Raw genomic sequence first — 15,506 nt, forward strand, 5'->3', positions numbered from 1 at the left:
TTATTTAAAATGTTTGTGATTTGGGATGTATCCCCATTCACACAAATGGTGATATCCACACAAACGGAGATCACCATTACTGTGAATGGGGATACACCATTTTCATTGGTTGGTCCGGCCAACGTGATCCCAGGCTGCACATACGCTCCTGGAATACGTGGGCCCATTTGCTGGAGTGCAAATGGAGGCCTCGGACCGCAAGTCTACATTCCTCCGGGACCATCAGGTACTTTGGTAAAACAAATTTCGGTCGGAGGCGTCTGCCCTAGGTAAACCTGACCGCAATTTCTGGGCCATTATCTTTCCTACCATCGACGCGAACTAATTGCTCTGCACTTGTTCTAGCTCCCTACTTAAATAGAGGAATCACATTGGCTGTCTACCAGTCCTCTGCCAATATTCCCTTTTCTAATTTTTTTTTCATATATATATAATTAGTGCCTCTGCTATATCTTCCATAACTTCTTTTAGTATGTGCAGATGCAATCCATCCGGAACAGGGATTTGATCCTCTTTATGGTTAATTAGTTTATCAATTATCTCACCCTTTCTATCTTAAATGTCTTTATATCTTTTTTGATCTCTCCTTTTAATGTCATGCCCACCCTGTTAGTCTCCCTGGTAAATACCGAGGCAAAGTAATTATTTAATATTTCTGCCATTTCGCTGTTGTTATCTGTGGGTTTCGTGTATATCCGTTAGTGGCCCTATACCTATCCTGATTTTTATTTTGTTATTTATGTGTCTGTAGAATACTTTACTATTTATTTTTATATTCCATGATAATTCATTTTTGTAGTTTCTCTTTGCCTTCCTAATTGTTTTTTTTCACGTCTTTTCTTATTATCTTTTGTCATCCCCCCTGTGTCTATGCCTTTTCCTTTTGTTTCAATGTTATCCTTATTTCTTTATTCATCCATAGTGTGTCATTACTAGCTAATTCTTTCTTTTTAGTGGGTTATAATACTCCTGGACACTCTCGATCACTGTTTTAAATATTTCCCACTGCTGTTCTATGTCTTTGTTTGTCAGTAAATTTTTTCCAGCTCATTTTCCCCGAGTTCCAATCTCATTCTCGTTTTTAAAAATTAGTACTTGGATTTTTGTCTGTCTTATGTCCTTCCCAATCTGTATCTTAAACCTTAATGTGTTGTGATCACTGGTCATTGAATCATAGAATGGTTACGGCGCAGAAGGAGGCCATTCGGCCCGTCGAGCCTGTACCGGCTCCATGCAAAAGCACTTCGGCTGGCCCCGTTCCCCATAGCCCTGCAAATGTTTTACATTCAGGTACTTATCCAATTCCCTTTTGAAAACCACGATTGAGTCTGCCTCCACCACCCTTTAAGGCCGTGCATTCCAGATCCTAACCACTCACTGGGTAAAAAAAGTTTTCCCTCTTGTCGCGTTTTGGTTCTTTTGCCAATCACCTTTAAATCCTTATTGCCTAGATGTTCCCCATACGCTTACTTTTCTAACTGTTCTTGGTGCACTCTGCTTTAAAACCAGTATAACTTACCCATACGGGTAGCGGAGTTTTAGATGAACTGAAAGTTTGTAGAGGATGAGCCAGAGAATATTGGAATTGGAAGGTGATAAAGGCTTGGATAAAGGTTTCAGCAGCAGATGGGCTCAGAGGTCGATGGTATTACACAGGTCTTCGTGATGGCGAAAATATGGGGTCGGAACCTCAGCTCGGAGTTCAATAGCCCACTGAGGATGCAAACAGTCTGGTTCAGCTTGAGACAATGGCCTGGGAGGAGAATGGAGTCGGTGGTGAGGGAACGGAATTTGTAGTGGGTGCTGAAGACACTGGCTTTGGTCTTACCAATGCTGAACTGAAGCGGGGACTTTGCTGCGAAAAGCTTGTGGAAAAAGCTGCTGAAGAAGATGCAAGGCTGAGTTTTACAGGGAGAATAAAAGATGCATAAATGGTCAATAAGTGCTGTTATGGTTACAGCTTACAGCTGGATAGAACTACGTGTCCTAGCCAGCTGTGCGATGCTGTAGCCTGTCACACTACTGGTGCGACATTCTCTATTTATGGGACTTTCTCATGAAAGTACTGAATTCTAATTGGTATTTTGGTGTTATTGTGAGCTGTGTTTGTGACTGTGAGTCATGCGTGGAAATGTTTTTTTCACCGTGGAACTGTTACACTGTCGGTGGGTGTTAGGAAACTTGCATTCTGAGCGGGGGTGATGAGCTCATGAATCTGTTTACGTTCTGTAACAGAGCTACTTGATGGATGAGGTGTGGTGTTTCACAACTGATGGTGTTAATTTATCTCTTGTCTGCCGGTGGGCCCTAACGCCAAGTGACAGATGTTGCCTGTTAAAATGTATTCGACATTTGCAGTGTTCATAAATTGGATCATTCTTATTAAATGGCAGCTGAAAGCAACTTACAACCATCACCTAATTATTTTAAAAATAGGGATACAGCATTCTAGCCTTGTTCAGGGAGGAACATAGCCTGTTCTGCACTTGGAGTTCAGCTTATTACCGAGTAACACTCAGCAATGCTTGCAAAATAACAAAATGGGATGCAGATTTTCACTGGCAATGCTAGCATGTTTCTGTGATCTGGTATGAACTGGAACATTTATCTGAGTTCTAGTCCTGGTGGAAGTGATTGATGCACATAATGGCCTGGAAATCGCAATCGGCAACATAGCTAAGGAGCACGCTGCCAACATCGCAAGGGAATCAGTACTTAGCGTGCAAACCCCCCTCCGAGAACTTGCTTTCAAACGCTGCAGAGCTGTGCACCGCGTAGTGCCCCATGGAGCCCAGGGGAGCATCGTTGTGCGCGTGCGACCCTGGGATCACATGGGCCGTTACTCCCTTCACTTCCTGACTCTGAGCCAATCAGGAAACAGAAGAGATTGCTGATTTGTATGATTGACTGAAGACAAGGCAGTATCAAGCATTCATTAAAAGCATAGATGTAAGTTTCATGGAGGTACAAACTACGAGCTGACAGGAGTGCAACACATTTACATTTACAGTTAGCTGCTGTAAACTGCATAAGCTTGGCAGCAACTGAAATTTTCAAAACAACAAATAATGGGGCAATATTTATTTTAACATTCTGACAATCTTTAAAGTCATATAAATCAAGGACACATTCATTTGTACTGGCACAATGGCTGCTATGCTGCACTGTTTGTTTCTGATTGGACCCCTTGGAGGAGAAGCCACACCCTGAAGTTTCCCAGGAATGTGTCTCTGGAACTGCCCAGCCCAAGGTCTCACTGACTTTGCAAATTGTAACTCGATCCACTTCGACTTCCTGATGCGACAGAGGACAGAGCTCCTCAGAAGAGAGCAAGGGCCACCCAGAGTGCCTTACCCCAGTCCAAGTACATCCCTCCCTCCAGCCGAAGTGCCTTACCCCAGCGCAACTGCATTCATCCCGCCCTCTCCACACCACAGATGAGGCATTGTGTAAGGATGATTTACCAGTTTATTGTGTACGAAGTGAATAGTGAAAGTGTCGTGACATCTGAATATCATCCACTTAAATGTCCCTTGTAGGGGCTTGGAAGAACATGATCCGTCTTCCCTGAATCCCTCTGATCCCCCACTGCCCCCCCCACCCGTGACATGCACACTCTCTCTCTCTCTCTCTCTCTTTCACCCCCCAGCCTCTCTTCTCCCCCACCCCCCCGCCAACGCCTCTCTCTTCACCCCCCCCCGCCAGTGCCCATCTCTACAACCCCCCCTCCGCCAGCGCCTCTCTCCCCCAACCCCGCCAGTGCGCGCCGCTCTCCCCCACCGCCAGCGCACCCCCTCTGTCTCTGTGTCTCTCTCTCATACACCCTCCGTCTCTGTCTGCCTGTCTCCCTCTCTCACTCCCCGCCCCCCTCTCTCTCTCTCCCCGCCCCCCCTCTCTCCCTCTCCCCGCCCCCCTCTCTCTCTCTCCCCGCCCCCCTCTCTCTCTCTCCCCGCCCCCCTCTCTCTCTCTCTCCCCGCCCCCCTCTCTCTCTCTCCCCGCCCCCCTCTCTCTCTCTCTCCCCGCCCCCCTCTCTCTCTCTCCCCGCCCCCCTCTCTCTCTCCCCGCCCCCCCCTCTCTCTCTCCCCGCCCCCCTCTCTCTCTCTCCCCGCCCCCCTCTCTCTCTCTCCCCGCCCCCCTCTCTCTCTCTCCCCGCCCCCCTCTCTCTCTCTCCCCGCCCCCCTCTCTCTCTCTCCCCGCCCCCCTCTCTCTCTCTCCCCGCCCCCCCCTCTCTCTCTCCCCGCCCCCCCCTCTCTCTCTCCCCGCCCCCCCCTCTCTCTCTCCCCGCCCCCCTCTCTCTCTCTCCCCGCCCCCCCCCTCTCTCTCTCCCCGCCCCCCTCTCTCTCTCTCCCCGCCCCCCCCTCTCTCTCTCCCCGCCCCCCTCTCTCTCTCTCCCCGCCCCCCTCTCTCTCTCTCTCTTCCCGCCCCCCTCTCTCTCTCTCTCTCCCCGCCCCCTCTCTCTCTCTCCCCGCCCCCCTCTCTCTCTCTCTCTCTCCCCGCCCCCTCTCTCTCTCGCCCCGCCCCCTCTCTCTCTCTCTCGCCCCGCCCCCTCTCTCTCTCTCTCGCCCCGCCCCCTCTCTCTCTCTCGCCCCGCCCCCTCTCTCTCTCTCGCCCCGCCCCCTCTCTCTCTCTCGCCCCGCCCCCTCTCTCTCTCGCCCCGCCCCCTCTCTCTCTCGCCCCGCCCCCCTCTCTCTCGCCCCGCCCCCTCTCTCTCTCGCCCCGCCCCCCCTCTCTCTCGCCCCGCCCCCCCTCTCTCTCGCCCCGCCCCCCCTCTCTCTCGCCCCGCCCCCCCTCTCTCTCGCCCCGCCCCCCCTCTCTCGCCCCGCCCCCCCTCTCTCTCGCCCCGCCCCCCCTCTCTCTCGCCCCGCCCCCCCTCTCTCTCGCCCCGCCCCCCCTCTCTCTCGCCCCGCCCCCCCTCTCTCTCGCCCCGCCCCCCTCTCTCTCGCCCCGCCCCCCTCTCTCTCGCCCCGCCCCCCTCTCTCTCGCCCCGCCCCCCTCTCTCTCGCCCCGCCCCCCTCTCTCTCGCCCCGCCCCCCTCTCTCTCGCCCCGCCCCCCTCTCTCTCGCCCCGCCCCCCCTCTCTCTCGCCCCGCCCCCCCTCTCTCTCGCCCCGCCCCCCCTCTCTCTCGCCCCGCCCCCCCTCTCTCTCGCCCCGCCCCCCCTCTCTCTCGCCCCGCCCCCCCTCTCTCTCGCCCCGCCCCCCCTCTCTCTCGCCCCGCCCCCCCTCTCTCTCGCCCCGCCCCCTCTCTCTCGCCCCGCCCCCTCTCTCTCGCCCCGCCCCCTCTCTCTCTCGCCCCGCCCCCTCTCTCTCTCGCCCCGCCCCCTCTCTCTCTCGCCCCGCCCCCTCTCTCTCTCGCCCCGCCCCCTCTCTCTCTCGCCCCGCCCCCTCTCTCTCTCGCCCCGCCCCCTCTCTCTCTCGCCCCGCCCCCTCTCTCTCTCGCCCCGCCCCCTCTCTCTCTCGCCCCGCCCCCTCTCTCTCTCGCCCCGCCCCCTCTCTCTCTCGCCCCGCCCCCTCTCTCTCTCGCCCCGCCCCCTCTCTCTCTCGCCCCGCCCCCTCTCTCTCTCGCCCCGCCCCCTCTCTCTCTCGCCCCGCCCCCTCTCTCTCTCGCCCCGCCCCCTCTCTCTCTCGCCCCGCCCCCTCTCTCTCTCGCCCCGCCCCCTCTCTCTCTCGCCCCGCCCCCTCTCTCTCTCGCCCCGCCCCCTCTCTCTCTCGCCCCGCCCCCCCTCTCTCTCGCCCCGCCCCCCCTCTCTCTCGCCCCGCCCCCCCTCTCTCTCGCCCCGCCCCCCCTCTCTCTCGCCCCGCCCCCCCTCTCTCTCGCCCCGCCCCCTCTCTCTCTCGCCCCGCCCCCTCTCTCTCTCGCCCCGCCCCCTCTCTCTCTCGCCCCGCCCCCTCTCTCTCTCGCCCCGCCCCCTCTCTCTCTCGCCCCGCCCCCTCTCTCTCTCGCCCCGCCCCCTCTCTCTCTCGCCCCGCCCCCTCTCTCTCTCGCCCCGCCCCCTCTCTCTCTCGCCCCGCCCCCTCTCTCTCTCGCCCCGCCCCCTCTCTCTCTCGCCCCGCCCCCTCTCTCTCTCGCCCCGCCCCCTCTCTCTCTCGCCCCGCCCCCTCTCTCTCTCGCCCCGCCCCCTCTCTCTCTCGCCCCGCCCCCCCTCTCTCTCGCCCCGCCCCCCCTCTCTCTCGCCCCGCCCCCCCTCTCTCTCGCCCCGCCCCCCCTCTCTCTCGCCCCGCCCCCCCTCTCTCTCGCCCCGCCCCCCCTCTCTCTCGCCCCGCCCCCCTCTCTCTCGCCCCGCCCCCCCTCTCTCTCGCCCCGCCCCCCCTCTCTCTCGCCCCGCCCCCCCTCTCTCTCGCCCCGCCCCCTCTCTCTCTCGCCCCGCCCTCCTAGGTATCAGTGGGGATGTTGCACTTTATCAGGGAGGCTTTGAGGGTGCCCACTTTTGGCTCATTTGTCATGAAGGAGTTCCGAGTAGAGCTCTTGTTTTTGGGAGTCTTGTGCCTGGCATGTGAACAATATGGCCTGCCCAGTGGAGCTGATAGAGTGTGGCCAGTGTTTCAATGCTGGGGATGTTGGCCTGGTCGAGGACGCTAACGTTAGTGCATCTGCCCTCCCAGGGGATTTGTAGGATCTTGCGGAGACATCATTCGTATTTCTCTAGCGACTTGAGGTGTCTACTGTACATGGTCCATGTCTCAGCCATACAGTAGGGCGAGTATTACTACAGCCCTGTAGACCATGGGCCTGGTCTTCGAACATTTGTTTTTCCTCAGGTGGCTGAAGGCTGCACTGGCACAGTGGAGACGCTGTTGAATTTCGTCGTCAATGTCTGCCCTTGTTGATAAGAGGCTCCTGAGGTATGGGAAATGGTCCACGTTGTCCAGGGCTGCGCCGTGGATCTTGATGACTGGGGGGGCAGTGCTGTGTGGCGGGGACAGGTTGGTGGAGGACCTTTGTCTTACGGATGTTAGTGTAAGGCCCATGTTTTCGTACGCCTCAGTGAAGATGTTGACTATATCCTGGCGTTCAGCCTCTGTATGTGCGCAAACAGGCATCGTCCGTGTACTGTAGCTTGACGACAGAGGTCGGGGTGGTCTTGGATCTGGCCTGGAGACGGCGAAGGTTGAACAGGTTCCCGCTGGTTCCGTAGTTTAGTACCACTCCAGCGAGGAGCTTGTTAAGTGTGAGGTGGAGCATGGCAGCGAGGAAGTTTGAGACCCTAACGATCAGCTTTGTAACTCCCTCAGTCTGTGCCTTATTGCCAAACCCTCCTGTGAGCACCTATTGTGTATTTTAGTTTCAGTGTGTTCACATGAAAAGATCTGTTCCCAGAACATCCTGCTGGTCACATTTTTGTTGAGAGAATAATATTGTCCTGTAGCAGGCCTTGCTAAGGAAGTGTTGTGACTGAGGGAGGGTCTTTATGGGCAATCAGATGGTTGGAACAAAGGTCACTGACCTCTGTGCACTTATCCCACACTGGCCGCAGACAGTCGCTCTTCTATCTTGTCACAAATTTGATCTGACACCGGGGGTTATGTCGCACTCTGAGAACTGTGTGTGTTTTTTTTAGTATTTTTAGTGTTTGGCACTTGTGATGAGAACACTTCAATCCTTCCATACTTAGTACTGCAGTCTACCTGCAACTAGAACTTGTAGGCATTTAATTCCTCAAAATGAAATAGCACCTGCTTTCTTCCAGCCAGTAGAGGGCAGTGCAAGCTCATTTTAAAACGACTGTCAGTGGTAGTTGTATCAATATGATCATCTGCGCATTTTAATTTTCATAGTGATATTAAAATTTATTATGCAACTAAAGCCAAAGGGGGTTTAACAGTGGTGTGACATCACATCTCAGCGACTGTGCAATCAGCTACACACTGGATCTGCCCTGATCCATGGAAGTGATGACCAAGCATTCAAATCTTTTAACTGGTTTTTCCAAAATTCCGATTATACTGGGAAGTGCTGAAATTTATCAGCACGTTCATTGTCAAAACAGGCACTACACCAGTGTGATAACTGGTTGGTACAACTCGTGGTCCTGAATGGAAGTTTGAGCCTGGTGATATGTTATGGTAGCTGTTCCACTTGTATAAATGGGATATCACACCGATACCCACATGACATCTTCTGATAGCACTTTTGAGTGGCAGTTGTGCCACATACTCCAATACTAGCTACAAGTGCAACTTTTTTTTAGGGGAATCAAGGGATATGGAGATCGGGCGGGAAAGTGGGGTTGAGGTGGATGATCAGCCACGAACTTATTGAATGGCGGAGCAGGCTCGAGGGGCCGTACAGCTTACTCCTGCTCCTATTTCTTAAGTTATTTTCTATGAACTTCACTGAAATGTGAATCCATATCACTGCAGTATAAATTATGCCGTGCATTCACATTCCAGTAGAAGTTATGTAGTGCAATCGCACTGTAGAATGAGTTATATGGGGCAGTCACACTCCAGTATTAGTTATGCAGTGCAGTATCACTGCAGTTTGAGTTACGTGATTCATAACAGGTGCATCCTGTCCGGGAACTCGACAGATTTTGTTGAGTTGTATATATTATCTGGAATAATGCATATTATCTGAACCTCTGAATGGGTTCCTGCCTTCCACTGCATTCTCGAGCTGCATGCTCCCTTGCTTGCATCGCACTTCCAAACTGCAACCACAAGCTACACGCTCCTGACGTGCTACACCCTCTCAAGTTGCCAGTTAAACTGCTTGCAAAGCAGTCCGCAGCTGTACTCTTTCCTGCCTGAACTATGTATTTCAGTTTAAGCTGCATTGACTGTAGTTTTTATATCTTGAAGTGCTGTTCATGTCCAATATCTAGGAGTCAAGGGTTATGGGGAGCGTGCAGGGAAGTGGAGTTGAGGCCAAGATCAGCCATGATCTTATTGAATGGCAGAGCAGGTTCGAGGGGCCAAATGGCCTACTCCTGCTCCTATTTCTTATGTCCTAATATTTTTCTAACTTCTTGTGTAATATGCGTACGTTAGTATGTGTGTTGGGGAGGGGGGAGGGGGGGGTCACTTGATCTCCTAGAATGATAAAGTACTGTGAGCGTGTTCAATCCTACTGCTCTCTACTACCTTGCAGTAGGAATTGTGCCACATAGGGTTGGCAACTCTGCTGAGACATATTCCTGGAGATTCCATCAGTATCCAACTGATCCACAGTCAAACAGCCTTTTTTCTCATCTCCAGATGTTTTATCACGAAAAATGAAAGTTTGCAAAAGAAAATTTAAAAAAAAATGTACATTTATTTAATGCCTCTATGATTTTTCTCTTGGGTTACTTACAACAGTGTCCAGGTTAACTTTTAATGCTGGAGACTCCAGTACAATCATGGAGGGTTGGCAACCCTAATGGAGATCAGAGAGGTTACTTGCTGTAACAATACTATCAGCGCTTCATTTATCTAGCTGTTAACTGGGTGATTCACATGTGGAAATTTAACAGTTCAAAAACGAATCATTTTAGTTTTCTGTGAATAGTATACATTTTGACCCCAGTAATATTGGAAATGCTTCTGAAAGATTTTCAAAGATGTATTATGTCTATCTTTTTGTGAGCTGGAAGTGTTTGTGGTCGCTAAACATCTAGGCTATATTCAAGAACGCACAGTGCTGATGGTAATACGGAGCGGGATATTCAAGAACATACAGAGCTGAGGGTAATCAGGATCGGGATTGTCAAGAATGTACAGTACTGAGGGTAATAAGGATCGGGATAGTCAAGAACTTACAGATCATCGACCTGAATCGTTGACTCTGTTTCTCTCTCCATGGATGCTGTCTGACCTGCTGAGCGTTTCCAGCATTTTCTGTTTCTGTTTCAGATTTCCAGCATTTGCAGTATTTTGCTTTTGAATCTTTATTTGGTTGTGGGAGGCCTGAATGCCATTTATTTAACCCCTAACTTTTTTGGAACTTCCTGACAAATTGGAAAACTGTATTTAAATGAGCTGCTTAGTAATCAGAGGCGAATCTCCAATATCACCTCGTGGTGCCCAATGCTGTACAGAATTAAAGAGCTCCTCAGCAGGGCCACTATTTTTAGTGTCGATGCAGGGTGAGAAATAGGAAGATTTCCATGATCTCATGCTCAGTAGCATTCATTGAGAATTGTGTTTCAGTTGCCCTGTTATCTCTGGCCAAGTTAATTGAAAAACCAGAGATTATGCTGGTTGAACAGGCAAATTGTGACTTGAACAATGCAAGAGGTATGAATTGTTCGCATTGTGGCATGCAGAAGGCATTCAGCCATGAGAGCAAAATTATGGATAAAGTAAACTAATTGGTGTTCCTTAAATGGCCTGTTTTATGCCGCACAGCCAATGAGAATCTTTATGGTGGGACATATCTGGCCACGTTGCTGAATTTGGTACGCTATCACTTCGCTCCCATAGCGTCCAGACCAAAACTTAAATGCAAAATATATATTGACATTTCTCATGATTTAGTTCTTTATTTACTTTTATCTTGGGTCTCCCACACACACTTACACACTATTGGATGTCAAAGGAAAAAACAAGTAGCCTCAGTGTTTGCTGGGCAGCCGCCTTACCCTTGCTGTCTCAATGCTCAGCATTGAAGCTGTGTAACATCACTGTTCTGCCTCGTGTATGTTAGCTCTTTTTTTCTCCACCATATCTTTCTACTCTGCTCCTATACTTTTACATATAGAATTTGTGAATTGATAGCTTTGTACGAAAACATTATAAGCAGTTTTAAAAGTAAAACATCGAATTATTTGTGCTTTTAAAAAAATAGACTTAATTATGCTTTTATCAGAAAGAAACATTTACGATTTGTGAGGTATTGCTGATTAATTACTAGCATCTTTATCAATTGAGAAAAAGAAGTTATCCTTGGCTCAGTGATAGCACTGATGCCTCTGAGTGAAAGGGTCATGGGTTCAGTCTCCACTTGAGCACATAATCTAGGCCTTCACATCAGTACTGTACCGAAGGAGTGCTGCACTGTTGGAGGTGCCATCTTTCGGATGAGACATTAAACCAAAGCCCTGTCTTCCCACTCCGGTAAAAGATTGCTTGGCACTATTCAAATAAGAGCAGGGGAGTTCTCTCCAGTGTCCTGGTCAACACTTTTTCCTTAACCAACACCACCAAAACAGATTATCTGGAGATTTATGTCATTGCTGTTTGTGGAACTTGTCGAGTGCAAATTGGCTGTTTGCTTACATAACAGTGACTATACTTCACAAAAGTAGTCCATTTGCCATAAAGTGCTTTGGGATGTGAAAGGTGCTAAATAAATGCAACTTCTTTCTAAGTACAACAACAGTTGATATTTCTGATATCCTTTTTTCCTTTCTCAGGTGAAACTGTTCATGCTGGTGACGCACTGTGTGAAATTGAAACAGACAAAGCTGTTGTTACCTTGGACTCGAGTGATGATGGCGTGTTAGCAAAAATCATGGTAAGAAAAATCATTTCTGAGCAAGAGTTATTCTTCATCCATACTCCGTGAAGAAAGATTTATAAGTACCTGCTCAATAAGGACAAGGAAAGGAGGGTGTGAAAATTGAAAGATAGTTACCCTGTGTCACTAGTGCATCTCTCAGCAGCTGGTAATGGAATACAATTGGCAGAGCTTGACTATGTGGAGATAATCTCTGGTTAAATTGCTGAATGAAAGTGTGTTGAAGAGATGTTCTGAGGTTTTGATGTTCTGACTGTATTTGTTCTGTCTTTATATGCTGCTGATCAGCAAGATTTGTATTTTGGTGCTGGAAAAGATAATAGTCTTTGCTTGGGCTGATGCTGAATCTGGACTAGAAAATGGGAAGTGAATGGAATGTTTTATGAAATGAGCAGCTTCCTTCATAAACTTTAGGAGGTTTATGGTTTTCCTCCACACTACTAGAGTGTGTAGCAGAAAAGTACTGTCATCAATTAGGATTTTACAAAGAAAGTCATGCTGTACAGTAGATATTGCTGCTGATTTGTGTTGTCTCAAAGGTTTGTTGTGGTTACATAGTCCTACATTACTTTGTTTTATATCTCATTAATTTCTCTGCCTGTTATCATTTATCCTGGACTTGAATTAAATGAAATTGCTAGTACAGCTGTAGTTTTAAATGTGGTTTCTAGGACTTGGTAATATTCACAAGATTAACAACATTGTTCTACACTCTCGCACGCACTGATGCTGACTATTCTACACTCATAAATGAGTTATATTGACTACTTTGCATGGAGTCTTGTTGACAACTGGAGGAAATTACTATTTCAGCCTATTTATGTTAACTGACTTTTAGTGCCCGATGGTCGGAGCTAACAATGCCTACTAAAGAACAGAACTACAGACACATCTATATACTAATCACTCTTACCTAAATAATGCATAAGAAGCCCTCAAACATATCCTCCAGGGAACTAATTCTTAACATGAGAATTTTCAATAGCAAATCTCTCTAAATAGTGACTGAGTAATTGCTCTGAGAATTTATTGAAGTCTCTGACCTTTGTGGATAGCTTCTCAGTCCTACAGTTTGCTCCATGATCTATATTATCTGGTGTACCTGCTAACATAAGAAATAAATGGACTCTGCCCCTTCAACAGTTCAATGAGTAATCCCGCTTTGTAGTGTGGTAAAAATCAGGAAGATCCCTGGTTAAATTTCACCATCTTTTCTCCTCTTTTTCTGCTTTGGTGGTGGTCTGCACCATGGACCTTGTCCTTTTTTATCTAGGTTTCTCATTTAAAAAAAATAAAAGATGAATTTGCAAATTACTGGATGTAGTTCAGAGTATTGAATAACTGCAATTGTGAGATATTTCAAATGAGTATATTAAAAATCTTAATTCTGCATGCACTTCCTGTCTACAAAACCTTATTTCAGAAGAACATAATAACATAAGAAATAGGAGCAGGAGTAGGCCATACGGACCCTCTAACCTGCTCCGCCATTTAATACGATCATGGCTGATCCGATCAGGGACTCCGGTCCACTTCCCTGCCCGCTCCCCATAACCCCTTATTCCCTTATTGTTTAAGAAACTGTCTATTTCTGTCTTAAATTTATTCAATGTCCCAGCTTCCACAGCTCTCTGAGGCAGCGAATTCCAAAGATCCACAATCCTCAGAGAAGAAATTTCTCCTCATCTCAGTTTTAAATGGACAGCCCCTTATTCTGAGATTATGCCCTCTAGTTCTAGTCTCCCCATCAGTGTAAACACCCTCACTGCATCCACCTTGTCAAGTCCCCTCATAAACTTATATGTTTCGATAAGATCAGCTCTCATTCTTCTGAATTCCAATGAGTAGAGGCCTAACCTCCATAAGTCAACCCCCTCATCTCTGGAATCAACCTTGTGAACCTTCTCTGAACTGCCTCCAAAGCAAGTATATCCTTTCGTAAATATGGAAACCAAAACTGCACGCAGTATTCCAGGTGTGGCCTCACCAATACCCTGTATAGCTGTAGCAAGATTTCCCTGCTTTTATACTCCATCCCCTTTGCAATAAAGGCCAAGATACCATTGGCCTTCCTGATCACTTGCTGTACCTGCATACTAACCTTTTGTATTTCATGCACAAGTATCCCCAGGTCCCGCTGTACTGCAGCACTTTGTAATCTTTCTCCATTTAAATAATAACTTGCTCTTTGATTTTTTTTTCTGCCAATGTGCATGACCTCACACTTTCCAACCTTATACTCTATCTGTCAAATTTTTGCCCACTCACTTAGCCTTTCTGTGTCCTTTTGCAGATTTTGTGTGTCCTCCTCACACATTTCCTACTGCCATGCTTTTGTATCACAATTTCTACTTTTAATTCCTGTGTTGCATTTATAATGAAAATTATTTTCACCCTCCTACTAGTAGTGGCACTGCAGTACCTCAGTTTAGCACATCTCCGCTCCTCATTCCTTACTGTAGAGAAACTTTTCTGTTCCAACCATCGGCACATTCACGCTTTCTAAATTGCTATCAGTTCTGCTATTTAACTATAATATAAAACCAAAATATAAAATCAAAATAAGGATATTGTCAATGGATGCAACCTGTAAGTACGTGGCCTACATCTTCTAACTGGCCGCAGTGGCAAAGTGGGAAGTCACAAAACCGTACATTGTCATTTGCAGCACATCTGATTGTTTCCATATCTGAAGTGATTGAGCTTTAACCACAGATGCTGTCAAAAACCAGGAATCTAGACTCTAGACTATTGGATCTGTCACGAAATAGGCATTTGGCTATGTTTGAAGGTGACATCAAGATTCGTTGGAGAAATTATCTAAATGGGGTGCCTTCAGCTAAGACAGTAACTCGGTGAATTAAACATATCCTAAATGGGGGTAGATATTTCATGTCTTGTATTTTAAGGAGCAGATTCAACCAGTCATTTTATATCGGCCAAAAAACGATTATGCATTTGCACTAACGTCAATTAAAGACGTAATAACATCTTAAGTGCTCTGTTTATTTTGGGATGAAACATCTAACTCACTAATAGAAAATGCTGGAATACTCAGCAGGTCAGGTAGCATCTGTAGAGAAAGGAAAATAGGGTTAATGTTTCAGGTCAATAGCGGTTTGTCAAAACCAGAAGCTGTTAAGATGAACAGCTTATAAGGAGGAACTGAGTCAGGGAGAAAGGGAGGCAGAGAAAAGAAACAAAAGCGCGGTCTGTGATTAGATGGAGAACAGGAGATGATTAAATGACAGAAATAATAATGGTGTAAGACAAAAGGAAGCAATAATGAGATACATTAGAGAAAAAAAAGCTGTGCCCAGAGATTGTGTGAATGGTTACAGCCAAACAGCAGAGGGGGAAGGCGACATGGAAATTCTGGAGTGGCCTGGGAGTGTGGTGGAAGAAAGAGGCAGGTAGACACCAGGAATACACACCACTCCATGGGGCGTGTTAATGGACTGTCTCAGATTTTGCAAGTCCATTTTATTACCCTTGTTCTGCACCAAATCTTGGGCATCTTATTCTGGATGACTCTGGTGGAAAGATGGTTAGCGAGTGTCTGCTAGTTTTTTTCCAGGTTATGCAGGAATTTGGGGAGATGTTATCCAGTCTACAAGCTGTACTGTTCTACATTTTTTCTTTCTATTTCTGGAAGTCGTCTTCGGTTTCAGGTATGCCCTGTTTGTATTGTCGATATTTCTTCTTTACCTCTTCAAATTTTGTGTCCTTATCGACCTTTGTGACGTTTATCAGGTGGGTAGCAATGCTGTTTGAAGAGCCTGGATGGTTCTGTACTGGATGCTTGACACATGTTTAATTCCATAGTAGACTTCTCCCATCTTGCTCTTGAAGTGTTCAAGTTGTTTAAAAGATGTGTGGCGATGTCTGGATCGCCACTTTCTTATTGTTTGAGGAGTTCCACACAGCCCTCCTAGGCATGGAGTGTCGATCCTTATTCTTGGAATTGACTTGGTGACAGCTTTGTAAATGCTTCTTGTGAACCACATGTAAGCTTGTTGAATTGAGATGTGTGGTGTCTCAAGTGATGTATAGTGTTTGGTGAATTGTG

General features: G+C 48.0%; 1 protein-coding gene across 2 annotated transcripts in view; it reads left to right on the top strand.

Annotated features, from left to right (window-relative positions):
• Positions 1 to 15,506, top strand: part of pdhx (pyruvate dehydrogenase complex component X) — a 513,740-nt gene that overhangs the window by 38,743 nt on the left and 459,491 nt on the right. For both annotated transcript variants that reach the window (XM_070899330.1, XM_070899329.1), the window contains exon 3: positions 11,334 to 11,434. In XM_070899330.1, the coding sequence (XP_070755431.1) occupies positions 11,334 to 11,434 (101 nt within the window). The remainder of the gene's footprint in view (positions 1 to 11,333; positions 11,435 to 15,506) is intronic.

This window comes from Pristiophorus japonicus, chromosome 14 (genome assembly GCF_044704955.1).
Source record: "Pristiophorus japonicus isolate sPriJap1 chromosome 14, sPriJap1.hap1, whole genome shotgun sequence".
Lineage (NCBI taxonomy): Eukaryota > Metazoa > Chordata > Chondrichthyes > Pristiophoridae > Pristiophorus > Pristiophorus japonicus.